Consider the following 27,198-nt stretch of genomic DNA (forward strand, 5'->3'; position numbering starts at 1 on the left):
TAGCATGCAAGTTCTATTTCATGCATTAGTATTGAGAAAAGCTGTTTTAAATTAAACAAATGTTGCTTTTGTGCTACACTAACAGAATTCTACAGTGCCATCTGAAAGTACTGGAACGGCAAGGCCAGTTTTTGGGGTTGTTGTTTTTTTGCTATACACTGAAGATATTTGGGTTTGAGATCAAAACATGAATATGAGACAATCGATCAGAATTTTAGCTTTCATTACCTGATATTTACATCTAGATGTGTTAAACAACTTAGAACATGGCACTTTTTGTTTGAACCCACTCATTTTTCAAGTGATCAAAAATATTGGAACATGTTACTGACAGGTGTTTCTTGATGCCCTGGTGTGATCTTAGATTGGTCTTTTGCCATTGGTGGTGCTGGTGCACTTAGTTCCACAAAAGTCCAAAATAATCTGCTTTAAGACATTTGGTAATAGCAAATAAGATGATGTAGATCCCAAAAATGAAACCTTGTATTAATGTCTATTCATCTTTGAAAGACAGAAGGGATTAGTCCTGCTAGAACATTTATAACAAAATAACAAGATAACAAAAAAAATGTAAACAGTGGTAGAAACAGTGTTTCTCAATCAGTGTACTTCTCTCTTATTAATACACAGTGATCAACACCTAAAAGATATACCTTAAAGTGCATATCGAATGCACAGCATCGAGGACAAAAACAAAATGTCTGACTGATTAAGAGAATGGAATTAGAAAAATCTGTATTTCTTAATGAAAATGTAAAAAAAAAAATCATTTTATATATAATTACAAAATAACAACACTCTCCAAAGTCCCCAAATTCTCCAGATTGGTAGATACTAGGTAAGTATTGATGCATTAACTACTAACCTGACAACTCTAAAGTTATTTTATAATTATTTATTTTTTTATACATGTACTTTTGCTGAATTAATGCAATATGAACATTTTCTAAACACTTTCTGCAAAGCCAGTGTGAATGCTTAGTCAGACATGTAGGTACAAGCTGTTTTTAGAGTTCAAGTGCTGTGAGAACAGATGTCCTTTACGGCTGAAAAACCATGTGGCTGATTAAAGCAAGCTGTTATGTCTTTTTAATTAAGTTACCCTGACTATTAGCTGCTACTTCAAATCCCTCTCGCCTCTATTACTAATGCATTTCTTGCATGCGTTGGTAATTGTGTTCTCCTGTGTGGTTTATTTATGGTACACAACAACACTGTGCCATGTGTTTGTATGAACTCTTTGGTTATATGCGGTTACATAAAGTTTGTTCAGTGTATTAGTGCGGCAATAAATCCGGTCAACCGTGAGCTCATGTTACATTGATGCTGGATTTTTAGATAAAATATAATGCAGATAAAATATAAAATAGATAAAATATAATGCAGCATGCTGTTTTATCAAATAATCAACACCTGGGAGTTTTTATAGCACAGCAATTTGCCAGCAATTAAAATGATGTATTAAAAATGTCATGCATTTTATTTTTTATAGTTACTTTTAATGTTGTGGAAAATCTATGAAGCAACTTAGTTCCTGTTCTCACATATAGTACATTATAGCAGCTATAAACAGTCTTTCCCTCAACAGCCTCTCTTTTCTTCTCTCTTTTCTTCTCTCTGTTATAGCTTTACACTGTAGACTCCTTCCATAAATGTTACATAAAAGTCTCCTAACAGAAAATTTCATTGTATCAACAATTACAAGCTTTTTTTTAAGCTACTTGTGTGATGTTACTATAGATATGGTAACTCTTTTTAAAAAATGGGTTAATATAAACCCTGCAGCCGTAACTACTGACCAATCAAAATCTAGAGTCAAACAGCACTGTTGTATAAATGTCTTTATTCATTATATACCCCACCCGCCAGTTAATGCGTTCAAGTAATGATGATATTATGTAAGCTTTTTTTTTTTTTTGCAGATCTTAAAGTCTTTTCATGGAAAAATAGTCCTAATGTGCATATGTGGATAAATGTAGTTTTGTATCATTTGCAGAATTGCAATTTATCTTGTTCTAAATTAGGGTTAAATGAAGCATACTGTCTAACACAGCATCTTTCACAAGGCAACAGCTGTGCTTTAACTTAAAGGCACAAGTTTCCCAATTCCACACCAATTGCCACAGTCAAACTCAAATAAAATTTTGTTTTAACGCACTCACTGTAAACTAATAAATGGGTTGCCAGTTCAAATACATATATTCATGATCATCTCTCATTTTGACAGAAATATTAAAACACACTTAAAAGACTATATTATTTTCCATGGTATGTATTAATGGTAAGTAAAGATGTTCATATTTCCAATGTAAATGGCATATAATACCATAAACATACAGTATCATAACACAGTTTGTACCCATATGCAGACAGGGTTGCCAGATCCATGTTTTTCCGATGTAATAAAGCAACATTTGACTTGCTGCTATGGGTTGATTTTTGTTAGACAGTTTGGGTATTAGACCTGGGTCTTGGGTTTGGGCATATTGTATATGTATATTTTGTATATTTTGTATATTTTTTGGACATTTGGGATTGAGATCAAAAGATAAATATGAGATGATGGATCAGAATTTCAGCTTTCACTTCCTGATGTTACATCTAGATGTATTAAACAACTTACAGCATGACACCTTTTGTTTGAACCCACCCATTTTTTCAGCTGATCAAAAATATTATAAAGTGACTGACAGGTGTTTCTTGTTACCCGGGTATGCTTTGATAGATTGATTGTTTAAAGAATTAATAGCTTTGAATGTCTACTCTTGGTTTGAGCCCTGGGTTTTGCCTGTGAAGACTGCATTTTTTGTTGAAAAAGATAAACCAACAGGAAGACCAGAGAGCTGTTTCTGGGTGAAAAGCAAGCCATTTGAAGCTGGAAAAAGAGGGTTCTAATATATATTTTGAAATATATGTATCGTTTTTTTACATATTGAGGGGATAATGGTAATGAGCCAATGGGTTAAGTAGATGTTTTAGAGCTTGGCCTAGATCTCACAAACCTTTATACAGTTTAACTATTAAGATTCTTATTTCTATTTGTTTCATTGTAGAATTGGGGCTAGCAATTTGTAATTAGACCCTGTTGGTATTTTGGGGCAAAAGGACCATCACAGTTCTGCATCTGACATCTGAATCCAGTTTATTATCTTGTGGTCACCTGCACTGCTAGAGCATTAACAGTGGCTCATGTGTGTAATCCTATCCTATCCTATCCAAACGTTTGGATGCTAGAATTGTCTGTCCACAGACACTTCCAATTGACGTCTATACAGACCCTGGTTCTTAAGCTGCCATCGCCCCCTAGTGATAAACCTAGTGATTTTCACACATTTCCAACCCTGGGTATCCCCTGTCCTGCACACTGTAGTGTTCAAATAATCAGCCCTAAACTAACACTAAAATGTGCAGGACACAGGGTTCTCCAGGACCAGGGTCAGGAACCTGTTGGTCAGTTAGAACATTCTAAAAATGGTTAATATAACATGAAAAATGTTTGTGCTTTGGCTGTTCATGGATCTAAAATACTTGTCATATAGACTAAAATAATTGTCATATAGACAAATTGGTTGGTTTTAAATCACTTTTGATGGGATTAAGAATAAAAATTATTGCATAGTGCTGAACAAATTGTCAGTGAACGTTGAGGTTGAGTAAAATACCAAAAACAAACAATAAAAAAAAATCAAACAATTAATCATCAACCCCAGCATCATCCCCAACATCATCCCCTGCATCATCCTCCGCATCATCTCCAGCATCATCCCCACCATCATCCTCCGCATCATCCCCAACATCATCCCCTGCATCATCCTCCGCATCATCTCCAGCATCATCCCCACCATCATCCTCCGCATCATCTCCATCATCATCCCCACCATCATCCTCCGCATCATCTCCATCATCATCCCCACCATCATCCTCTACATCATCTCCAGCATCATCTCCAGCATTGCTGAATTCATTAAGATCCTCCATGACATCACCTACTTGTTCCACCAAGACTTTAATCAGATGCTCTGCAGCACGTTTGCTGGTTGTAAACTCCAGAAGTTTCCTCATCCGTTCCTGGTCCGTCACCTGTGCTCGCACAATCGCTGCATTTTCACTGGATAGCTCGAGGTAATCTACGATTCTGACTACGTTTTTTACTTTATTGATTAGCTCGGCTCGGTGCTTCTTTAGAAACAGCAGGCTTTTGTCTGTGATTTCTGAAAAGGTTCAAAAGCATGGGTGAAAACTCTTGAACACAAGATGAATTCATTTGTGTGTTAGCTTTAGCTCATATGGTAGGCATTTACTACACGTACCTGCAATATTCTCATTATCAGCTTGAGAGCTGTCCATCTTATGGCTCTGAGCTATAAAACAGATCAAATAAAGTACAAACTATAATTTCAATAGAAGACAGACATAGAGAAAGCCTATTAAATAAGATCCTGTCCTGAACAATCCGTGGTTCATTTTGGGACCAAATTTAAGCTAATGTTTAGCCAAGGTCTTTGACTAACAACAATTGTATACACTCTTAGGTTTTTTGCTGCTGAAGTACAGAGGTTCCAGCTATGTCTCAGATTCAACACAGAAACCAAGTCAAGTGGAAATTTACCAACAGTGTTTCTCACACACACACACACACACACACATACACAGACACACACACAAGCTGGGAATAGATGGGATCACACATGAATGGAGAACGGAGCTAGACTGAAAAAAAAAATCACACAGCTGCAAGGCAGGCCTCAGTGGGATAACATGCAGCTTTGACCCTACACCAGATTCCCCTGAAGAAATCTAGCCTCCAACAGAGACAGACAAACGTCAAAAAATTGTACCACTTTCATGAAAACACTTGCTTATAAGTAATCTCCCTCACTTTCTCTATTGTCTATTATCTTCCCTAAACCATTGTTTTATCTGTAGCTTACACTATATGGCCAAAAGGTTTGTGGACACCTGACCATCACACCCATATGTGCTTGTTGAAAATCCCATCCCAAAACCATGGGTATTAATATGGAGGATGTCCCCTCTTTGCTGTTATAATAATATTAGAACTCTTCTGGGATGCCTTTCCACTAGATTGCAAGGATTTGTGCTCTTTCAGCCACAAGAGCATTAGTGAGGTCAGGCACTCATGTCAAGGCTCTGTGCAGGACACTCGAGTTCTTCCACTCCAACCTTGGCAAACCATGTCTTCATGGAGCTCGCTTTGTGCACAGGGGCATTGTCATGCTGGAACAGGTTCGGGCCTCTTAGTTCCAGTGAAGTAAAATTGTAATGCTACAGCATACAAAGACATTCTATACAAGTGTGTGCTTCCAACTTTGTGACAACAGTTTGAGGAAGAATTAAATATGGGTGTGATGGTCAGGTGTCCACATACTTTTGGCCATATATTGTAACTGGGATTAAATGTCATGAATCTACACAAAAATAGCATACAATATTAAGGGGAGAGGGGGATCAATATAAGTTGATCAATCAACCTTGGTTCTTTGGTAATAAAAAATGGAAGAAACATGGCACAATACAAGTCTCATGATGCCTAGAGGAGGCCTCCACCAAAAGTCAATAAGACCAGATAAGGAGGGTATTAGCCTGAAAAGCAGAAGAGACCAAGAGTAACTCTCAGCCTGATGCTACCACCACCATGTTTCACCGTGCAGATGATGTTCTCAGGGTGATGAGCAGGGTTGAGTTTCTACCAAATGTAGAGCTTTGTGCCAAAGCCAAACTGTTCAATGTTTTTCTCATCAGGCCAGAGGATTGATTTGCTGCATCTCCTACATGCCTTTTGACAAACTCCAAATGGTATTTTTTTATATGGCTCGCCACTCTTCCATTTAAGCCCAGATTTGTAGAGCTTGACCTGTCAACAGGTTTTGCCATCCGAGCTCTGTATCTCTCCCCAGGTCCTTCAGAGTTGCCTTTGACCTCTTACTTGCTTCTCTGTGTAATGTCCATCTTACCCGGTCGCTGACTTTTGGTGGTCTCTATACTCATACATCAAGGTGTAACACAGAATTCATGGTGGTGGTGGTCATGGGAAGGCTTCAGTTACTGATTAATTTAACATGATAATATTTTTGAACATTCTTGAATACTAAGCATAATATTTACCAGAGGCTGCAGAACCACTGGGCACTTGTTGGCTGGAATGTGGAGTCCTGTTTCGATGCGCTCGATGTGGTGGTTGGTAGGAAACTGTTCTTGCATGTGTATGAGCATGGACAGTAGCTGCTGATATAGAAAGCGACTGAATCATTTATGGTTGATAATAATATCTGGATAACACTTCACTGCAAGCTGTCATTCGTAAGTAATGCAGAGTTTGTAAGAAACACAGGGCATGTATAGAAATGAGCTCGAACTGAAGTGGCAATAAACAACTTTCATCTTATTTCAACACAAGGATATTTACTTTATAAATAAATTTGCATTATAGCCTTAATATTTGCATTTTTGTAACTCATGAAGAGAAGCTCAAACTTCACAAATCTCAAAGTCACAAAGTCTGATTAAAGAGAATTAACTGGTTATACCACATATGACTGATATGTATCAAATCCAATAATATAACAGATTTATTGTCATTGTACAAACACAATTAACCGAGGTCTGCGTTCCCAATGTCTGATGCTTATATGCAAAATAATATTTAAGGAATAAAACACTTGTGATATACAGGTTATAGGGATGTAACAAAACATTAATATATCGATTACTGATCTTCACTTTTGATGCATCTTTGAGACATTGATGGTTTTAAACTACCTTTAAATGGGTACTGTATTTGCTAGCTGTTTCACACTGTAGTCTATTAGATTTAGTTTAATAATGCCTGGCATAATAGAGAGACCACAGGGGGGAGACATAACAGTCCTGTAGATATAAATGATCCCCATCACTCCTCTGACACATAAAACGGCTCCATTTAGTGGGTCTTCCTGATATGACACTGTTTGCATGGTTTTAATAGTATACATATAGGCGTACGCTATAGATTTAATGATGTGATGCAGCAGCCAGTATCTGTGTTTGAAAATTACTGATAAAATTTCCTGATTATTGACAAGTGGAAAAGGCATCAATTCCAAGCCTAATAGATTATATAAAAAAATAACGAACAATAAATGTAACTATAACACATGTAAATAATGTCAAAAAAATGTAAATATACATATCATATCAATTACACATCATCACAATCACATCTAATAGCTACATGAGTCTTAGCTGTGCTAAGAATGGATATGGTACTAAATAGTAACAGGAACACTGGTTCACATCAGACCCATAGTCACATTGGCGGGGAACAGTCAGTCTACTGCCATAAGTTTAAAATAACCGTATTGTGTGCAATATCAATATCAGTATAAAGTGACCGTATTGAGTGCAATATCAGGATATAGAAGCAAAGTATATTTATAGATGGTAACAGTGATAATACGAAGTGCAGTGTTGTGTGGTTTGTATTAACCCCATTCTCATGGATGAAGCCATGTGTTCTTTTCAAACCTTGTGAAAATGACTTCAGTATGTATAAAAGTATCATATGAATACGAAACACTTTAATAGCAACTGACCCACAGGATGGACAGTCACCGCCGGTGTAGTTATTCTTTGGACTTTGGGACGAACCATCAGTACTTGATTAGATTTCAGCTTGTCTTGCAGTATCTCCAGCGCTGCATAAAGAAAATAGCAGTTAAGTCAAGTTATGACATTAAGACTTATTGTTAGATTAAACAAAAAACAGTTTTTAGTCATTGATATAAAAGTGGGTGCAATTTTTGTATTATTATTTTTTTAAACACAATTTTTGTTTATTTGCTTCTTATACCACAGCATTCATAAATTCTTGAATCAGAAGGTGTTGATTAATTTTCTATAACAGCCACTCTTACAATAGTTCCAGCTGCAAATTCACAGGCTTCTATTTATGCGTTTTAATACGTTATTATTACTATAGTGAAACAGGCACTTGCGTAGCGGACGCTCCACATAAACGGATTTAAAATGTGTAAGTGTTCATAAGCTAAGGAGAAGTTTATTTAGCATTTATGAAAGGAGTCTCCAGTGTCAGCACTTAGTTACAGTAAAGCTGTAAAGTTTTCTGACATGGGAAATTGTTTGTGGTTTCTTACCAACATGAAAAGCTGCAATTTTTAAGAAAAAATCTTAATAACTTCACAAGAGGAGAAAACCAGAGGCTGGTGAGGGAATGACTGTTTATAGCTGCTATAACATAAGTCAAGCAGGAACTGAATTGTTTTGTGGATGTTTCGCAACAACAAATGATAAACAGATAAACATTACAACGTGTCATTCTTTAATAAATAAAAAAGAAATGCTAGCGTCTGCAGATTACTGTTATAAAGATGACTGATGTTTAAATATTACTGATGTTTATTATTGATTATTATTGATGTATGATATTATTGATTGTTTAAAATGTTAAACGATGATTAAGGGTGAAGAACAATATGAGGCCTAAAACTGAACCTTGTGGGACACCATATTGCACTTTTTCGGCTCTGAAAATCTCAATTACTGCTAACAAACTGGTAATGATCTGTCACGTAAGATAGAAAAAAAAAATCTTGCTTATTGACTATGTATGCAAGCCTGCCTAATAAAATATCATTGGCAATAGCATTAACAGTCTCAAAACAGAAAACTGACCATAATATAAGGCAAGCAGTCGGTTATTAATCACTTTTCAGTCAGCGCTGATTTTTGTACTATGATTCTTGTGGAAACCGCACTAAAATATTCCTACTTAAAAGCTACATTCACAACATCTTTCTCCAACACTATAGAAGGTGTGTTGGAGAAGGAACAGTAATTGGAAAGATCGGAGGGGTCAACGTGTGGTTTATTAACGAGAAGATTCACATTGGCTAGTTTGGACCAAGCTATGTTACCGTGCTCAGATTTATTGAAAAGAAATTGTCTTCTGACCTGAACGTTTTCTTGTTTTCTTTCTTGTAACTCCTTGGAAAAAAAAGGTGAGAGTTAAAACATAATATCAAATACAGGTGATGGAAAAATGCAGGATGCAGGAATTTTTTTAGTTATAACATTCACTTGTAGTGACAATGTGACCTGGGATTGATAGAGAATTAGAAATTATTAATGTTTTGCAAACTCCAATCTGAGTGTGTGTGTGTGGAAAAATTGGAAAAATTTGAAGTCCTCACTTTTGCAGACACATTTTTCAAAGCTCCAGGTGTTTACAGGCATTTATATCTATATTATAGCATCTGTATCTATATTATAGTATCTATCCAGCTTCAACATCAGGTCTGAGAAACCTCACTAGATGACTAGATGCTAGATAATTTCAGTATATGTACCATGAAAACTTATCACATGATTAGATAGCAACTGACCCATATGAACAGGACGACCTGTCCTTTGGACTCTGGGACGAACCATCAGTACTCGATTAGCTTTCAGTTTCTGTTTAAGTATCTCCACCGCTACATAAAGGAAATAATTACAAAAAAGACGTTAGACTTGTTGTTATAAACAGTAATGAAGGGTTAACATGTTGGTTAACTCTGTAGATGATGAAGGTTTGTTTAACAATAGCAGCAATTGATATAGAAGTGGGTGAAATTTCTTTGAACTGTTATTTAATTCGTCAGAAGGTGTTGATTAATTTTCTATAACAGCAGCTCGGACAGTAGTTCTAGCTGTAAGGCAAATCACAGGTTTATTTTAATGAGGCCAATCTAGTATGTTTTTATTTCCATAGTAACAACCTACTTGTTACTATGACAAGGACTTGTATATCAGAAACTACACGTGGAATTGTTGATATGGTGAGGAAATGGTGTTTATTAATTGCTTATTAAAAATGTATAATTAATCAACTTTTTTTTGTATAGATAGAACACCCCATTAGCTACTCTATATATTTTTTAGAAAAAAAAAGAGAGTCATCTGACCTGACATGATTTTCCTGATTGGTGGCCTCGGGCTCTTTACTGCCTGAACAATGATTTTCCTTTTGTCCTGCACCTGTCTGTGCGCTGCATGAATAAAAAAATGCAAACATTAAAGACCTGCTATATGAACTACCTGATGTAATTAACTTTCATACCTGAATAATTATAAAGGCCAGAATAGCAAAGTTACATTCTAAGATCTCTTTGAGATGATAACCTCAGGGTTGCCAGGTCTCAGCAAAAATGTTTAACTCAGCTATGTGCCAATAATTGTACTAAATATCATGAAACTAGTCCAAAAATTTTGGGCATTGGAGATGCATTTTTCTTCTTTATAGAATTCTTTGTGTGGGAAACAGGCTCACTGTGGTGCGCACACATTTCTAATTTGCAGTATCTGCAGTATGCCTTTTTACCAGAAATTGATTACACATAATTCTGAATATCTGCTTTGAAACTAAAATGGTGGCCACAGACTATTTTTAACCTTTGTTTGTTTTTCTTTCAAGTAAAAAAAAAAAAAAATGCCACCCATAACCTTGTTCCAGAACAAACCCAAACTGGCATAAAATTATGTCCCTGACAACCCTGAGAACGTTTGTCAAGAATATTCAGAGAGACTGTATTATATAATATCCATTTAAAATATACATTGTCTTCAGATTTATGGAAAAAGGGAATGAAAATCTGACCTGGATTAGGATTTGTCCTCTTTTTGTGATGGAAGTTTCCTCTTCTTTGGGCACCTTGGGCAATAGTGTTAAAACATACAAGTATAAATGAGAAATGATTCAATGTGCTCAGATCTACTGAAAAAGAAATAAAAATTAAGTCTTCTGACCTGGGTTAGAATGTGTTCTTGTTGTGTGATGCGTGTTTCCTCTAAATCCTTGGACAAAAAATAGTGACACAATATCAAATATTGGGGATGAGAAGAAAAAAAATGTCTGAAATCCCTGAAAATATAAAGGAATTTCACCAGTACTAACATTATGACCTGTGATTGTGTAACGAGGAGTCAACAGAATGGGGATCCATTAGCAGCGTTTTAATAAAAGGCAGACACAGTCGTACAGGCGTGGTCGGGCAACAGCGAAACAGGGTAATCAGAGGCAAAACAAAGGCAGAGTGATCAAACAGGCAGATGGTCAGGGCAGGCAGCAAGGAATCAGAAACGAGAAGAAACAGTCCAAGGTCAAACACGGTAATCCAACAGAGAAGATATAAACGCTCAGAAATGTCAGCCGGGGCAAAACAAGACTTCGCAGTGAGTGAGCGAGAGGCGGAGGCTTAAGTAGTCTCGGTAATAGGCTGCAGGTGAGCTCGTAATCAGTGCTGGGTGCGGGGTGATGGGAAATGTAGTTTCGAGGGGAAAGTCAATACTCGGGTGATGGTGACCTCTGGTGACGATCAGGGGGAACCACAGAGGCCGGATTCGTTACAGATTGAAGCAAACTTAGTAATTATTGTGTGTGTGTGTGTGTGTGTGTGTGTGTGTGTGTGTGTGGTTAGGTGAAAGGAGAAGGTCTCCTCAGGTATTCTTGACGGCATGGAGATGTCCTCATTATTTATTTTGTATCACACCTTACTCCTAGGTATGTGTAATTATTGCTTATAGGGATTTACATATCTGTACAATTTCCGTTATTGTTTTTAGAATGATCAATGCATAAAAGTACATTTTTTCTATATAAAAAGCAAAATCCAGAACTGTATGATGTTCCATGTTTTTTTCCATATTTTTGTGCCAATTAGGTACCTTAATTTATTTTTCAAAGGTATAATCTGTTTACATTTCCAGGCAAAAGATACTTATTAAATGTACAAAAGACATGATAGTTTGGTATCTTTATTACTACGCTCTTTTTTTTTTGTAAAATACCTGGATTAGGATTTCTTCCTTGGTTTGGCCGTACCCCTCTTTTCCCTGCATTAACCAAAAAAAATTTAAAAAATGCAAATATTAAAAAAGCTAACATCACATAATCATTGCTTCAGACATGTCAGGCCTGGGAGCTAGAATCACTACTTCATGTGATCTACTCATTCAATCAGTATATATATATATATATATATATATATATATATATATATATATATATATATCATACAATGGACAGAACAGAACAATTGTTCTGTACATTGTGGATACAATGTCTGTGTTTCCAGACTACAGACTCTTTATAAAATTAAAAAAGTATTTTTTTAAGTTAAAAAAAAATACAACCCGCAACTTGATTGTTCCACCCACAACCCTGAGGGTTAAGAAAATTTGACCCTGACAGCCCTGACTATGTTTGTCAAGAATGTTCAGAGAGACTGTATTATATAATCATGATTTAAAATATACATTGTCTTCAGATTTATGGAAAAGGGAATGAAAATCTGACCTGGATTAGGATTTGTCCTCTTTCTGTGATGGAAGTTTCCTCTTCCTTGGGCACCTTGGGCAAGTGTTAAAACACAAGTATAAATGACAAATGTTTCAATGTGCTCAGATCTATTGAAAAAGAAATAAAAATTAAGAGTCTTCTGACCTGGGTTAGAATGTGTTCTTGTTGTGTGATGCGTGTTTCCTCTAAATCCTTGGACAAAAAATAGTGACACAATATCAAATATTGGGGATGAGAAGAAAAAAAATGTCTGATAGTGTTAAAACACAAGTATAAATGAGAAATGATTCAATATGCTCAGATCTATTGAAAAAGAAATAAAAATAAAGTGTCTTCTGACCCGGGTTAGAATGTGTTCTTGTTGTGTGATGTGTGTTTCCTCTAAATCCTTGGACAAAAAAAGTGACACAATATCAAATATTGGGGATGAGAAGAAAAAAAAAAGTCTGAAATCCCCTTCCCAGTTTTTTTTTCTATTGTAAACTTATTTATTTGTTTGTTTGTTTTTTAAAAATACTGACCTGTATTAGTCTTCATTCTGTTTCTTGGAGGCATATGGGCTCTGACTAAATAATAAAAAAAAAAATCAAGTATTAGAAAGATGTACCAGTGTTTTGGTGGCATCTTTATGTCGAATCTGATCCTGAAATCCAAAATAAATTACTACTGAATAAGATATTTGTTAGGTCTCCTCACTTCCCTGAACTCAACTTCCCAGAACACATCACAGCATACTAACATGGCTGCTAAAAACTATAATCCCCAGCACAACACTCAACAATCATGTTCATCATCTCCCGAATTTTAATCACACACACACACACACACCTGTTTCCAAGTATAGTCACATCCTATGTAAACAGACCTTGGACATTCATTCAGTGCGGAGTAACGCTCAGTGTGCATCACCTGACTTACCAAGCCTTTGTTTGTTGATTGCTATCCTGGTTTTTGACTCCGATCACCTGAACCCTTGCTTGTTTTTTGACCTTGAACCCGTCTCTCATTTTGGAATTGTTTGCTTGGAACATTAAACTGTGAACACTGCATTTGCATTTCCGTCTCAGCCCTTCCATTGTGACAATATTTTAGTGTCTAACTCGCCATCTGACATATCAACTAATTATCATATTAAACTACACAATATAAAGGTCTTCCAGAACAGGGTTTTAGAAATGCTTCACTTGGTAGAGGATAATTATTCAACAAAATGCCCCAGGTGTTTAAAAAAAAGACCTTGATGAGCTTCTTGTCTCCTTTTTGGTGGCATCCTGGATTTCACTGCACAAATAAAACAAAGAAAAACTCTCAAACATTCTGGTTTAAATGTACACATATACTCAAAATGTTCTACTAATGATTAAAGTAAATTCTTTTTTTTTTCTGCATGAACGAAGTAAAGATCTTCGAACCTCTAGGAATGTGCCTTGGCATCTTTTCCTTTTCTGCACCTGCAAAAATAATGTACACGATTATAAGATATAAGGTAGGTTTACCTGGACAAGTTGTATAATTGAATCATTTAACAGTCATTTTAGGAAGGAGTTTGCAATCATATATTCAAAATTGAGACATTTTAACAAGCTTTATTCTTAAACAGCTAAGACTCCGTCAAGAACGAAAGTTTTGATGTCTTGATCAACAAATGTCCAAGAAACATGTTGTGTGTAAACAGGGCTGAATAAAATGAAACTGGATAAATAAATAAAAAGGTCAGGAGAGGTCTAAACACTTGCTGTAGCATAAACTGCTCACCGTTTTATTCATTTGAAGGGTTCCTACCTGTTTAAGTGATTAGGGATGGATTTCCTGGAATATTATGGCCTATTAGTTATTTACTAAGTACTTTGTTTTTTGGAGCTTATGTGCAGTTCTACTTCAGAAAGGCAGTCTACACTTCAATCACATTTCAAATCCATTGTGGTGGTGTACAGAGGCCAAATTACAAAAAATGGGGCCAGTGTCCAAATACTTATGGACCTGTCTGTGTGTGTGTGTGTGTGTGTATATATATATATATATATATATACACACACACACACACAGAGTCAGGTTCATAAGTATTTGGACATGACTCTGTGTGTGTGTGTGTACACACATACATATATGTATATATATATATATGTATATATATATATATATATATATATATATATATATATATATATATATATATATATATATTTTTTTTCCCCCAGGTTTGGCCCCAGATGTTTTCCTCTACACCCCTTATTTAAATTGTGGTTCGGTAATTGACCACTGCACCAGCTCTCCCTTTGCACCTTCGAATTCTCAGGTCTCGATTAAAGACTTTCTTCATGAATTTCTTCACGACCAAAAGGCAACAAGTCTACAGTCATCATTCTGAAGAAAGTGGCTGCAGTCAGACATCCAGTCTGAATCAGCTGGAGGCAAAAACTCTTAGTTTGGATTGATTTAGTCTTTGTTGCATCTAGTCCTTGATGATAATGGACATCATTAGTGAGTAAACAAGCCTGAATAAGCAAGTTACAAAGGCTTATGATTTCATGTGTTTTTAAAGGGTTTTATGGTACAGATTGAAGATTCAGTCATATTTCACACTGAGTTTCAAACTGCATCATCTAGTCTCCTACTGTATACAGCCTATAAGAGTGTAGAGTAAAATACACAGCTGGATTACAGATGCAGTTAGGAGAAGTTGAGAGATCTCTCCATCTCTCTCTCTGACAGATTTACTAACTGTGCAACACAGGAACAGCACAAATGGAAACATGGAGCAGGAAGTTCAAACACACCGAGCTGAAAAACAAAAAGTATGCTACTTACACGTTTAATTAGGACAGTAATGCGCTGTATGTAGAAAAAAAAACACCTTTCTCTGGCAGAATATTCGCTCTGCTGTTGTTCGCGGATTAGAGCTGAAAATGAAAGCTGTGTTCTACTGCACTACCTGAACCCCCCTTTACCGGGTTGAAATTATGCGCATGCGCAGTAAAAAACAGCTTTCATTTTCAGCTGCTAATCCGCAGAGCGAACAGCAGAGCGAATGTTCTGAATATTCGGTTATTCGAATAACCTCTAAACAGCAGAGCGAATATACTTCCAGAGAAAAGTGGGTTTTTTTTCTACATACAGCGCATTACTGTCCTAATTAAAGGTGTAAGTAGAATACTTTTTGTTTTTCAGCTCGGTGTGTTTGAACTTCCTGCTCCATGTTTCCATTTGTGCTGTTCCTGTGTTGCACAGTTAGTAAATCATGTCAGAGAGAGAGATGGAGAGATCTCTCAACTTCTCCTAACTGCATCTGTAATCCAGCTGTGCATTTGACTCTACACTCTTATAGGCAGTATACAGTAGGAGACTAGATGATGCAGTTTGAAACTCAGTGTGAAATATGACTGAATCTTCAATCTGTACCATAAAACCCTTTAAAAACACATGAAATCATAAGCCTTTGTAACTTGCTTATTCAGGCTTGTTTACTCACTAATGATGTCCATTATCATCAAGGACTAGATGCGACAAAGACTAAATCAATCCAAACTAAGAGTTTTTGCCTCCAGCTGATTCAGACTGGATGTCTGACTGCAGCCACTTTCTTCAGAATGATGACTGTAGACTTGTTGCCTTTTGGTCGTGAAGAAATTCATGAAGAAAGTCTTTAATCGAGACCTGAGAATTCGAAGGTGCAAAGGGAGAGCTGGTGTACCTTTTTTTTTTTTTGGTTTGGTTTGAGTTAACTTAACTATGACTCAATACTTTCCATATATCATCATGTAGGCCTATATGTTATTTATTTATTTATTTATTTATCTATCATTTTTACTTGTTTAGTTAGTGAGTAGCTATCATACGAGCTCACTGACACCAAAAGGAGAGCTGTGTTACAGTTTTCTTATGATTGTCAAATGGTTGCAAATGCAGGTTGACTTCATTGCAAAAGTTGAACAAATCCAAATCGACGAATAGAATCCACATCAAAAATCAAAAAATCACTTGGGTCAGGCGATCAACAGACAGATTCTGAAAGGGCAAAACCAGACTTTTGTGATGCTGTGCTGGAGTTCATGGCTTGACAGAAATGCTCTGAACTAGAGATTAAGATCAAGACTGAATAAAAACAGTGTAGTCTTCAGGTAATAAATGTTCCTAAATGATTTCCTATTTTTAATCGAGTATATAAATTCTCCAGATTAACCCAGATATTTAATCCAGATATTAGCTGTTGAAAAATGCCAATCTTACTGGTGTATTTAGGCTAAAACCTGACGTTTGGTTGCCAATTATTTAACACTTTTTTATTTTGTTCTTGCAGAAAGTGAAAATATGCCACCAAAAAAGACTGGTACAGGTGAGAAGATCTTTTATAATCTTTTGTCTAAAAAAAAAACTGCTTTCAGTTTGAATGTCTCTGTTCACACAAGGTAAAACATTTCCTCGTAAATCGTAAATTCTACAGTAACATCCTGGTAGCAGAGTTGCCAAGTAGTCACTGCAATTTATATGTACAGCATTCATGTATAGTGCACTGTTTGTTTACACTGTAGCAATGGTACATTATACTGCTTTTTTCATTTTTTTTAAATATATTACAGATATATTGTCATTTTTATTCCATGCCACATATTTTAAAAAATCATAACAAAGAACCTGATTAAAAAAAGTGCTTATTAAAGCAAATTATGCCGTTTCAGCTCACACAGGATCATGCTGTACATCAAATCAAATCAAAAAATTGGAAATTGCTAACATATAATCAATGGGATACAGTACTGAATAACACAGGAAAGAAAAAAAAAACATAAAAAGAGTTATCTATTTAAATTATCCATGAACTTTAGTTACCTAGCTAGGCTAACATTACCTAACACTATTCATCATTTAATTATACTACTTAATTGTTCAACACTTTCAGCTACCACATGTAGTATTTATAAATAAAGTTTAAATAAAGTTAATTATTATATCGTCATATCACCCAGGCCTAGTGCCTAGTTTTGCAATAACGTTAATAGTACCGTATGATACATAAAGTTATTTTAATACACTTTAATCTGCCATTACTGTAGATCTTCCCCAGAATACCAATATGATCTCATTTTGCTGTATAAATTTATTGTAAAGTGCACTACATATCCTTATGACAATATTTACATTAGTAATTCAGGATTGTAATGCCAAATCAGTCATTTTTATCTGATCTGTACACACTGCTTTACTTTGTTTAAGCAGTGAAAGTCAAATTATCATTCACTTCAATTCACTGTTATTTGTATAGCGCTTTTAATAGTTTTTGTATACACCTTGTGATTTGTATTGTGTTTTGCTGCTTAAACACGTCTGATGACCTTTATCAGGACTTGATAATTAGATGTTAAGTGAAATATCAAACTGTATAATGCAGTGGTACACTTAGTCTCCATTTCAGGTTTGTAATTAGTGTTGAAAATCTGAATAAAAATACACTAAAATATATTTTATAGCCTAAATAGCTAGTATTGCTTTAGTATAGCATTGTTTAATTGCTTGCATTCGTCATTCACACAGCTGGAGCAAAAAAGGCTTCAAAAATGAAAACGAAGGCTAATCCAGGTCAGTATTTCTTAATAGCGAATTTTAGCATCAGAATTGGTTAAAACATGCCGTTAAATAGCTACATATTTTTAATGCCTGCATTCTTCACTCACACAGTCAGAGCGAAAACAGCTACAAAAAAGAAAACGAAGACTAGTACAGGTCAGTATTTGTTTGTGCTGTGTTTCAGAACCAGACCTGGTTAAAAGATGTTGCTAAATAGCTAGTGCATTGTTTTAATATTTACATTTTTCACTCCTACTTTTGCAGCTAAAGCGGCTTCGAAAATGAAAACGAAGACGAATCCAGGTCAGTTACAGGTCAAAAAAAAAAACCTCTTAGTAATGATGCATGTCTTTATTTTGTTTCTTTCTTTTATTTTTGTAATCGCTCGTGCCACTGGTGGGTTTGAGGAAAAAAACTGATCTTATTTCAATTCTGACCTGTAGTTACAGTAACAGTGCTGAACATTTCTACCATTTCCACAATCTTCTGAACTGAGCTTTCTGATTATGCATTTCATTTTTATGCCCTGGAATACAGAAGTGTTTCCCACTTTCCCAGACCCATGTTGGTGATTGTTGGCACTTGTGGCTCAATATACAATGAAATTTGATTTAGTATTTCAAGCATACATAACTAATAAACGTGATTTGTATTGCAAATAATTGCCATCTGTTACTCTGTTTTCATGCAGTAAAAGTGAATAAGGGACCAAAGCATGGAAAAAAAGTTACAGGTCAGAAAGCTTCTCTTTTTATACATTCACAGTATAATTATAATAATTGTTTCCAAAACGGTCTTAATGTTACAATTGATGCCTGATGAATATTAATTTTAAAAATATGCTTAAATTTTCAGGCAAATGTCCATTAGAGATATTTAATCTTAGATTGTTTTACTCTTCCTTTTTTGTTCAAGAAGTTAAAGGAAACAAACCTGCACCTCCCAAAAAGAAAACAACTCCAAACACAGGTCAGAAGACTCTTATTACATTTCATAAATCCCTCCCACTGAATGATTGAATGAATGAATGAATAAATAAATCCTCAATCCCAAGGATTTGCTCACATTCTCTAGTTTGTAATATTTTGCCATATTTGTTATAGCTCAGATCAGCCGCTTTTAGTCCAAATTATTTTTTTCTATTTTTAAGTTCATCAAATATAAAGTAAACATGCATTAACAATTGCATAAAAAGAAATTAAATTGTCTGCAGTGGTTGTGTTTACTTCTTTTCACTGCACAAATCAACAAATGTGATTTTTGGTGGGGTGCACAAACTTTTGCTTACAGCTGTATACTTATCTTTCTTATGGCCATATGGTCATAACCTTCTTTTTAAAGTGTCTCTTCATAACTTCATTCACTTATTTATTTATTTATTTATTTGTTTGTTTGTTTGTTTGTTTATTATATGCCATATTAATGTATAATGTTGAATATTGCACCATTTGATTTGTAGGAAAGACTTTAACAAACAAGAAGCCCAAGGCTGACGCAGATCAGAAATGCAGTTATTTATTCAAATATATTCACATTATTTTCTTTTTAGAATCTTTTTTATCCTTTACCATTTTTGGGGCTTAGTCTGGATCGTTTGCTGCCAAATAATAAATGAATATTTATCCTTCTGATGCTTGTGCTTCTAGGAGAAGCTATTTCTTTCTGGGTTGTTTTTTTTTTTTTCCACACCACACTCTGTTAGTGTTTCATGATTAATTCTAATGCTTGAATTGTAGGAATGAAGTCAACAAACCAGAAACCAAAAGCAGGTCAGGTTATTAAAGTTATTATTAAAGATATATAGATAGATCTACTGTCTTGTTTGTCTGTCTGTCTGTCTGTCTGTCTGTCTGCCAGACAATCTGATTAACGCAGAGATGGCACGATACCACTTCTTTTTTACAACATCAACACTGAAACCTCGAGTAGCAGCCGATACTGATACTAAGCTGATATTTTTTCTTTAAAAATTACTAAGCTTTAAGTTTTTTTTGTTTTTTTGACTGAAGCACATACTGTACATACACAGAAAATACAGGAAACAATGCATCACTAAAAACACGACTTACACAAAACCACAGCTTTTACACAAAAATCACTAACACTGCAAATATAATAAATAGAGTAAAGTGTAAATATAATCAGAATGAATCCTAACAAAAAAATACAAGCAAGTCTCTTACAGAATCAGATGAAAATCATTCATTTTTTTTCTTCTGTTATCCGATCCAACCATTTCTCTCTGGTTTTGATACTTGTTCTAGGTATTGGATCGGATAAACTATTTGTCTTTCTTCTAACAAAATATCATTTTCATTAGAAATGAAATTTCTACCTTTTTAAATAATAGCAATTGCTTTCACAAATATAGGAGTGAAAGAGAAAAAAGAAACAAAATATTATTATTATTATTATTATTATTATTATTATTATTATCAGGTTTCTTTTTTTCTCTTTCACTGCTTTCTTTTTCTTGGATGTTTTCTCCTTTTACTTGTCAGTTGTCATAGAATGTAATATTTTATACTTATTTTATATGCAATATAAGATGAAATTGTATATAATAATAATAATAATAATAATAATAATAAATCCATTCTCCTCTCCAACCTGTCTGTAGTTACACATCAAACTAGAGATGGCACCTTTCTTTTTCTCAGATGTTTTCTCCTTTTACTTGTCAGTTATCATAGAATGTAATATTTTTTGCTTACTTTACATGCAATATAAGATGAAATTGTAAATAATTTAAGTGTGATGGCCAAACAACTGCAGTGTTTTTATACTGATAGTGGATATGCAGCTGTGGAGGCAAAAGTTATACCTATATGCATACATCTGATTATTATTTTTATATTTTGAAACATTTGATGTGTAGGAAAGAAGACAGTAAACAAGAAACCAAAAGCTGATCCAGGTCAGTAAACATTCTTGTTCTTTATGAAAGCAGTTTGGAGTGTATAATAATATTTTGATGTACAGTACTATGAAATGATTTCTTTACAGATCCCAGCTTAGAAGGCGTTTATAGAGTACAGGGTCAGCCGTGGTTCAGGTCCTCTGGAACAGTTAGGGGTTAAGGGTGTTGCTCAGGGGCCAAAAAGTGGTAACTGCCAAGATTTAAATTCAGGGTTTAGCTGATGAGTTACACCACAGTGTCAGAAGTTAAGGTTCTGGGCTGCTGATCAGAAGGTTATGAGTTCAAATCCCATTACCCCAGTACCAAGCTGCCACTGTTGCCACTGTTGCTACTTCAGCTCAATTGTTAGTTGCTTTGGATAAAAGTATCTGCCAGATGAATGCAGCCTTAAAGAGTCCTGTCCATTGTTGAATGCTGTAAAACATGTCCAGATATGTGTGTTATTAGTGTGTTTTAATACTTGCATTCTTTATTTATGCAGTGAAAGGAGGAGTGGGACCGAAGAAGAGAAAAAATCCTAATCCAGGTATTTCAGAAAAAAATTAAAATTAAAAAAAGCATGTTGGTGCCATCTCATATTTTGGTTAAGAAATTCAGGCCTTGGTAGCTAATTAATATATGTATGTAATATATGTAATTAATGTATGTAATTGGTGTATGTTTATTCAATCAGCATGTTGTCTATATTGCTTGCGTTCTTTGTTCATGCAGCACAAGGCCAGAATCCAGCAAAAAAGATTAAAAAGGCTCCAGAATGTAAGGATACGTCATACTTTCATAATTATTTGCGTGGAGGTAACATGTTATCACTTTAATTTGTTTAGAATAAGATTTATTAATAATAAACTGACTATAGGCCCTGTCAGTGTGGTGGGTGTGTGTGTGAGTGTGTGTGTTACTTTCAGTGTATTTTAATATTTTTGGGTCTATTCATGTGGCATTGATTTGGGGTCAGAAGCCACTCTTTTGAAACATTTTGCTGATAAAGTGCTCTGTCTACAGAAAATACCTAATACTTGAGATGAATTATATTCCTGTGTACTGATCTGTTGTGGCCTTCAGCAGTTGCTGTAAACTTCAGATCGCATTGCTTGATTGTTCTAACAGGTGTGTGATGTAAAGAACATATGCAGAACATATGCAAGGTATTAGTGTGTGTTTAGACCAGGGAGTAAATGAGAAAGCTAGTCTCCTCCCTCCCCGTTGCTAGCTGTTGTGTGAGGGGAAAGCTAGCTAGTGGGTGGGAATCGGCAAAATGACCAAAATGGGGGTACAAAAAAATAAATAAAAAAATTTTTTTTTTTGGAGATGATGTGAAATTACTCAGTTATTGATGTATGTTCAGCTAAAAAGCACTTAGCATTTAAATGCCACATTACAAGTGAATGTTTTGACGTGTTTTTTTTGTTTCCACTTTAGATTCTGTGCAAAGCCTGTTCGTGAAAGCTCTTCCTAATGTCCAAAGATCAGTTCCTCCAGCCATTCTTCCTGTTTGTATGCATCAGTTTCTATTTCACAAGTATTTCACAAAAGTGTGATAAAGGCAACACTTTATTCCAGTGCTGTCTGTAAACTTACCTTATAATACGTCTATAAAGAATTAGTCGTCTATATACTAGCGGATTTATATACTGTTTTGATGAGTGCATTGTTATCAACTTACACCAATCAGCCATAACATTAAAAACCCCGACAGGTGAAGTGAGTAACATTGATTATCTCATTACAGTGGCATCTGTTAAGGGGTGGGATATATTAGGCAGCGAGTGAACAGTCAGTTCTTGAAGTTGAAGCAGGAAAAATGGGCAAGCATAAGGATCTGAGTGACTGTGAAAAGGGCCAAAATTGTGATGGCTAGACAACTGGGTCAGAGCATCTCCAAAACAGCAGGTCCTGTGGGGTGTTCCTGGTATGCAGTGGTTAGTACCTACCAAAAGAGGTCCAAGGAAGGACAACCAGTGAAGTGAAGTGGTCCAAGGAAGCACAACAGGGAGCAAAGGCTAGCCCATCTGGTCCGATACCACAGAACAGCTACTGTAGCACAGACTGCTGAAAAAGTCAATCCTGGTTATGATAGAAAGATGTCAGAACACACAGTGCATCACAGCGGTAGCCGCAGACCGGTCAGAGTGCCCATGCTGACCCCGTCCAACGCCGAAAGCGCCTACAGTGGGCACATGGACCATCAAGCAATGGAAAAAGTGGCCTGGTCTGATGAATCACATTTTCTTTTACATCATGTGGACGGCTGGGTGTGTGTGGGTTGCTTACCTGGATGCACTATGTGAAGAAGGCAAGCCAGTGGAGGCAGTGTGATGCTCTGGGGAATGTTCTGCTGGGAAACCTTGGGTCCTGGTATTCATGTGGATGTTACTTTGACACATACCACCTACCTAAACATTGCAAAATTTGCAAACATTTTCAGAAATGGATTGAGGAGCATTACATAGACTTCGAGGTGCCTCAAAATTCACCAGATCTCAGTCTGATCGAGCATCGGTGGGATGTGCTGGACAAACAAGTCCGATCCAAGGAGACCTCACCTTGCAACTTACAGTTTCAGTGGTTACAGTGGTTTTAATGTTTTGGCTGATCAGTGTATATAGATATAGATATAGATATACACAGCATATGTATATACAAACTGTGTGTGTGTGTGTGTGTGTGTGTGTGTGTATGTATACACACACAAGATGTGTTTACAAGATGTGTATATATTTGCATGGCTTGTACTATGATAATGCATATACATGTGTTACATGTGTCAGTATATAAATCTTAATTCTTAAGAAGATGAGTTACCCAGATGATATTATTGGCTTATTGGCCATAATTTATAAAAATTTCTTTCTCTGTCAACAGGTAACATTCCTGTTCCAGCTCCAGTTCAACCCAGTGTGCATGTTGATGTTAATGTTCCTGTGGGTCAGTTCTTAAATGTTCCATAAAATTATAATTGGACATTTGAGAAAATGTATCTAACTGTAGTACAGTACTCGATATTCAACTCGCGCATGTGTTCCAGAAACCATATAAAGGCTTAAAATAAAATGTCACCCAGATATTATTGTTAGGTATAAATTGTAACATTGCTTTCTGTATTAACAGGTAACATCACAGTTCAAACATCTGGAAGGAGCGATTCCTGCCAGCCCTCAGGTGTCCCAATGAATCGACGTAATAACGATGAAGTGGTCAACCAACGCGTGACCACCAATGCTGCAGTGTGTGGTAAATATTACCATTCAAGCATGTAAGAAAATAGGATCATAGCTGTGTATGATTCCACTTAGCTCCACCCTCTAGCTGTGTATGATTTCACCTAGCTCCACCCTCTAGCTGTGTATGATTCCACCTAGCTCGAGCATCTAGCTGTGTATGATTTCGCTTAGCTCCACCCTCTAGCTGTGTACAATTTCACTTAGCCCCACCCTCTAGCTGTGTATGATTTCATCTAGCTCCATCCTCTTGCTGTATGTGATTCCATCTAGCCCCACCCTCTTGCTGTGTATGATTTCACCTAGCCCTGCCCTCCAGCTGTGTATGATACTATATAGCTCCACCCTCTAGCTGTGTATGACTCATCAGCGGGTTTTCTGTTCTCAACAGCGGGTTTTCTGTTCTCACCAATGTCTTTCCTAGAAATTTAACATTTCTTTTTTTTGTTCTGTTTTGTAGCACAGAGCAATAAGATAGACAACTCTCAAACTGGAAATGAGAACATTGAAGGTATCGCCACTTAATCCCTATCAGATAAACCAAAAAATAACATTCCTGTGCTCCAGCTTTGTCAGTGTTTCACCTGTTTTTTTTAAACCCTTTTAGAAACTACAATTGAAAACCTGCTTTTTCTGAGGAAAAACCGTGTTCAGTTAATCGACAGAATAAAAAATGTCACTGAAATCCTTGATCACCTCGAATTATCAGATGAAAAAGCAGCGAAAGTGCGAGCAGAGAGGACAGATCAGGAGAAGATGAGGAAGCTTCTGGAGTTCACGACCAGCACATATGATGCAAAACGTCTAGTTATAGCCTTGTGGCGCTGCGCAAGATACGTCATGGAAGACCTGACCAACACCAACTGTGAGCACACACTTAACATGCCTTAATAGAAAGCAGTCATTTTTATGACATGAATTAGATTCTCAGGTGCACTTTAGTATTACTATGTGCCCTAGGCCCTGCCTCCCAAAGTTTCATCAGAAAATGAGAAAAGAGAAATCAGCCACCAAATATGTCTTGTCTGATCTCATCTTATTTGGGCTGAAATGACAAATTTGGAAATTAATTTTTTTGCCTAACTTGGCTCCTCATTAATCAAATCTATTCGAATTACTATATTAGAATATTTAGATTTATATTTTAGAATATTCAGTAGACTGGTCCTAATATAGAAATTGGTGTGGTATATCTATTAGCCACTTTAAACCATATATGATCTACTTTAGAATGCAGGATTTACTTCCAGATGAATGTTTGCTAAAGTGGTAATATTTCAATGGTGTTAAAGTGTTGTGTGTTTGTTTATGCTTAGGAAGATCCATGAATAGATCTGCACTGGTGCATCACTCCTGATTCCATCAATGAGTGAACTTCAATGGATCATATCATTTTTCTAATGTTTTTATCTAAAGTTTTTTGTTCTTATTTTACTTTTTTTACATTTATGTAAAATTGATCTTTTTAAATACATTGTTAAAAGAAAATTTTTAAAGAAATTGCAGGCAATCAAGCTCAGATTACTTCACTTTCAAACAATGTATATTTTATGCAGATAATTTTACTGGTCGGTCTTCTTAGAAAAGTTAGCTATTTGGATAAGTTCGACTGGACTCTTTATTAGCTCTAATACATCAAGTGAAGCACCTCCACCTAACTAGCTAGCTGCTCTTTCAGACATTCAGCAATCAGGTGAGGAAATCATGGTCAGTGAATTCAGCACCAAAGAGGCAGGGTCTGAATTCTGAATTGCCATAAGCATGTGCTATTACTGACAAAAAATGCCTGCACTTTATACAGGGGATCTGTTGACTGTAATAGCCGATATCTCTCTCGCTCCTCGACCTCTCCTCTACCCTGGACCTGAGAGAGAACATTGGGATTTGTTGACAATGAAGAGAACTGAAGGTTCAGGGAACATTGTAGCAAGGACCTGAAAAACATTGAATCCACAGGTGCTTCTGCTACAGAAAGTGCCAGAAAGAGGCAGTACTTGTTGGCGTGGAGTTTTTCTGTTGGTGCTAAAGACCACAGCTAGTGAGCACTTGCTTCGTCTATCTCTCAGAGGTTTTAGGACTGAGACTGAACACATTTCAATGGAACAGGCATACCCAGCCTGAACACCATCTTCTCTTTGGGTTCTGGAGCAAGTGCCAACAATTAGTAACCACTGCAAAAGTCCAGAGAGCTGAACCACCAGAGGATGTTGACGATGTTGTCAGTGTGGGGAAGTGGGGTGGGGATTCATTCTGAACACAGTGTTGTGGTGCCTATAGTCCACACAATACTGCAATACCTTTGGATTAAGACAGCTAGTATAGCTACACACTACACCACAGCTAGGTAGGCTAGAGTAAGTAAGATTGTTAAATTGTTATAAACTGTAAGATCAGTAAAAATACTCATTTTCCTTTAGAAGTGATCAAGAAAGTGGGCTCAAAGGTTGCCACAACCAGCCATTGTACTGTATATGGCTTGTTCACTGGCCTTTTTTAAGGAATAAAATACAATGGTTGAAAGATTGGGTGTGATGGTGTTTTTCTTTCTAACAAGAATCTATATCTACTATACCTACTCAGTAGCTACTCAGTAGCTACTCAGTAGCTACTCAGTAGCTACTGAGTAGCTACTAAGTGCTCAGTAGTTACAAACACTTGTATTCCCCAAGGAACTCTGAATTGATTATTAATGATTGTATAATATTATCAAAATTACCTTTACCTTTTGCATGTTCTCTGGGATTTGTTCCGAGTTCTTCCGCTTCCCTCCCACATCCTTAAAAGTATGGTAGTTGGTGAAATGGCTGAAAATCTTCTCTTCTTTTGCCTTGCAATTGACTGTCGTCCCATGCGAGCTATAGACCTATTCAGATTGGATTATTTTATCAAGGGGACGTAGGTAATACATTTTTTACACGTCTCCTCAGTGATAAAAATCTCTCATCCGGACAGGAATAAAATTACCACAGCAGGAGTGAGCTTCTTGTGGATTATATTTTCTATGAACCTGGATGTTTGTGTCACACAGTCATACGATCACACTCCATTCTAAACATGGCGTCCAAGCAGTTGAAGAGGCACTCGAATAGAGAAGAGATGCTGGATCTTACTTCAGATTGGGGCGAAACAGCTTCTTTTCCAAC

The 27,198-nt window shown here is 36.0% G+C and overlaps 2 protein-coding genes across 9 annotated transcripts; one reads left to right on the forward strand and one right to left on the reverse strand.

Annotated features, from left to right (window-relative positions):
* Positions 1-540: 540 nt before the first annotated feature.
* LOC113526045 (ribonuclease E) lies at positions 541-15,273 on the reverse strand. Of its 3 annotated transcripts, none has more exons than XM_053234341.1 (17): positions 15,164-15,273; positions 13,768-13,806; positions 13,592-13,636; positions 12,877-12,921; positions 12,696-12,743; positions 12,500-12,547; positions 12,353-12,406; positions 11,845-11,889; positions 10,804-10,851; positions 10,655-10,708; positions 9,963-10,046; positions 9,402-9,491; positions 8,971-9,003; positions 7,593-7,694; positions 6,127-6,243; positions 4,311-4,361; positions 541-4,211 (listed from the first exon to the last, which is right to left on the reverse strand). In XM_053234341.1, the coding sequence occupies exons 2-17, from the start codon at positions 13,787-13,789 to the stop codon at positions 3,694-3,696; spliced, it is 1,404 nt and encodes a 467-aa protein (XP_053090316.1). In that variant the 5' UTR covers positions 13,790-13,806; positions 15,164-15,273; the 3' UTR covers positions 541-3,693. The 3 variants fall into 3 exon arrangements, with proteins under 3 accessions (XP_053090316.1, XP_053090315.1, XP_026768599.3); XM_053234340.1 differs by having other exon boundaries at positions 6,127-6,246; XM_026912798.3 differs by lacking the exon at positions 10,655-10,708 and having other exon boundaries at positions 6,127-6,246.
* Positions 15,274-15,341: 68 nt separating this feature from the next.
* On the forward strand, positions 15,342-26,575 carry LOC113523936 (uncharacterized). 6 transcript variants are annotated; one of them, XM_034304374.2, is made up of 17 exons: positions 15,342-15,496; positions 16,653-16,688; positions 17,885-17,929; positions 18,029-18,073; positions 18,182-18,220; positions 18,609-18,650; positions 18,833-18,886; positions 19,654-19,686; positions 20,796-20,834; positions 21,319-21,363; positions 21,549-21,593; positions 22,257-22,331; positions 23,700-23,762; positions 23,946-24,068; positions 24,516-24,566; positions 24,663-24,920; positions 25,376-26,575. In XM_034304374.2, exons 2-17 carry the CDS (start codon positions 16,664-16,666, stop codon positions 25,381-25,383), a joined length of 990 nt encoding a protein of 329 aa, XP_034160265.2. In that variant the 5' UTR covers positions 15,342-15,496; positions 16,653-16,663; the 3' UTR covers positions 25,384-26,575. The 6 variants fall into 6 exon arrangements, with proteins under 6 accessions (XP_034160265.2, XP_034160268.2, XP_034160267.2 ...); XM_034304377.2 differs by having other exon boundaries at positions 15,348-15,496; positions 25,372-26,575; XM_034304376.2 differs by having other exon boundaries at positions 15,348-15,496; positions 18,836-18,886.
* The last annotated feature ends 623 nt before the right edge of the window (positions 26,576-27,198 follow it).

The sequence above is a fragment of the Pangasianodon hypophthalmus genome, chromosome 5 (genome assembly GCF_027358585.1).
Source record: "Pangasianodon hypophthalmus isolate fPanHyp1 chromosome 5, fPanHyp1.pri, whole genome shotgun sequence".
In the NCBI taxonomy this organism is placed as follows: domain Eukaryota; kingdom Metazoa; phylum Chordata; class Actinopteri; order Siluriformes; family Pangasiidae; genus Pangasianodon; species Pangasianodon hypophthalmus.

Excerpts from the sequence above, each read along its gene's own strand:
- LOC113526045 (XM_053234340.1), bottom strand. The coding sequence starts at position 13,789 with ATGCCAAGGCACATTCCTAGAG. Across the intron at positions 12,407-12,499 it reads AAGAACACATTCTAACCCAG|GTGCCCAAGGAAGAGGAAAC; the intron begins GTCAGAAGACTC and ends CACTTGCCCAAG. Across the intron at positions 10,047-10,654 it reads GAGGACAAATCCTAATCCAG|CGCACAGACAGGTGCAGGAC; the intron begins GTCAGATTTTCA and ends TTATTCATGCAG.
- LOC113523936 (XM_034304374.2), top strand. The coding sequence starts at position 16,664 with ATGCCACCAAAAAAGACTGGTACAG. Across the intron at positions 16,689-17,884 it reads ACCAAAAAAGACTGGTACAG|CTGGAGCAAAAAAGGCTTCA; the intron begins GTGAGAAGATCT and ends TCATTCACACAG. Across the intron at positions 19,687-20,795 it reads AAACCAGAAACCAAAAGCAG|GAAAGAAGACAGTAAACAAG; the intron begins GTCAGGTTATTA and ends TTTGATGTGTAG.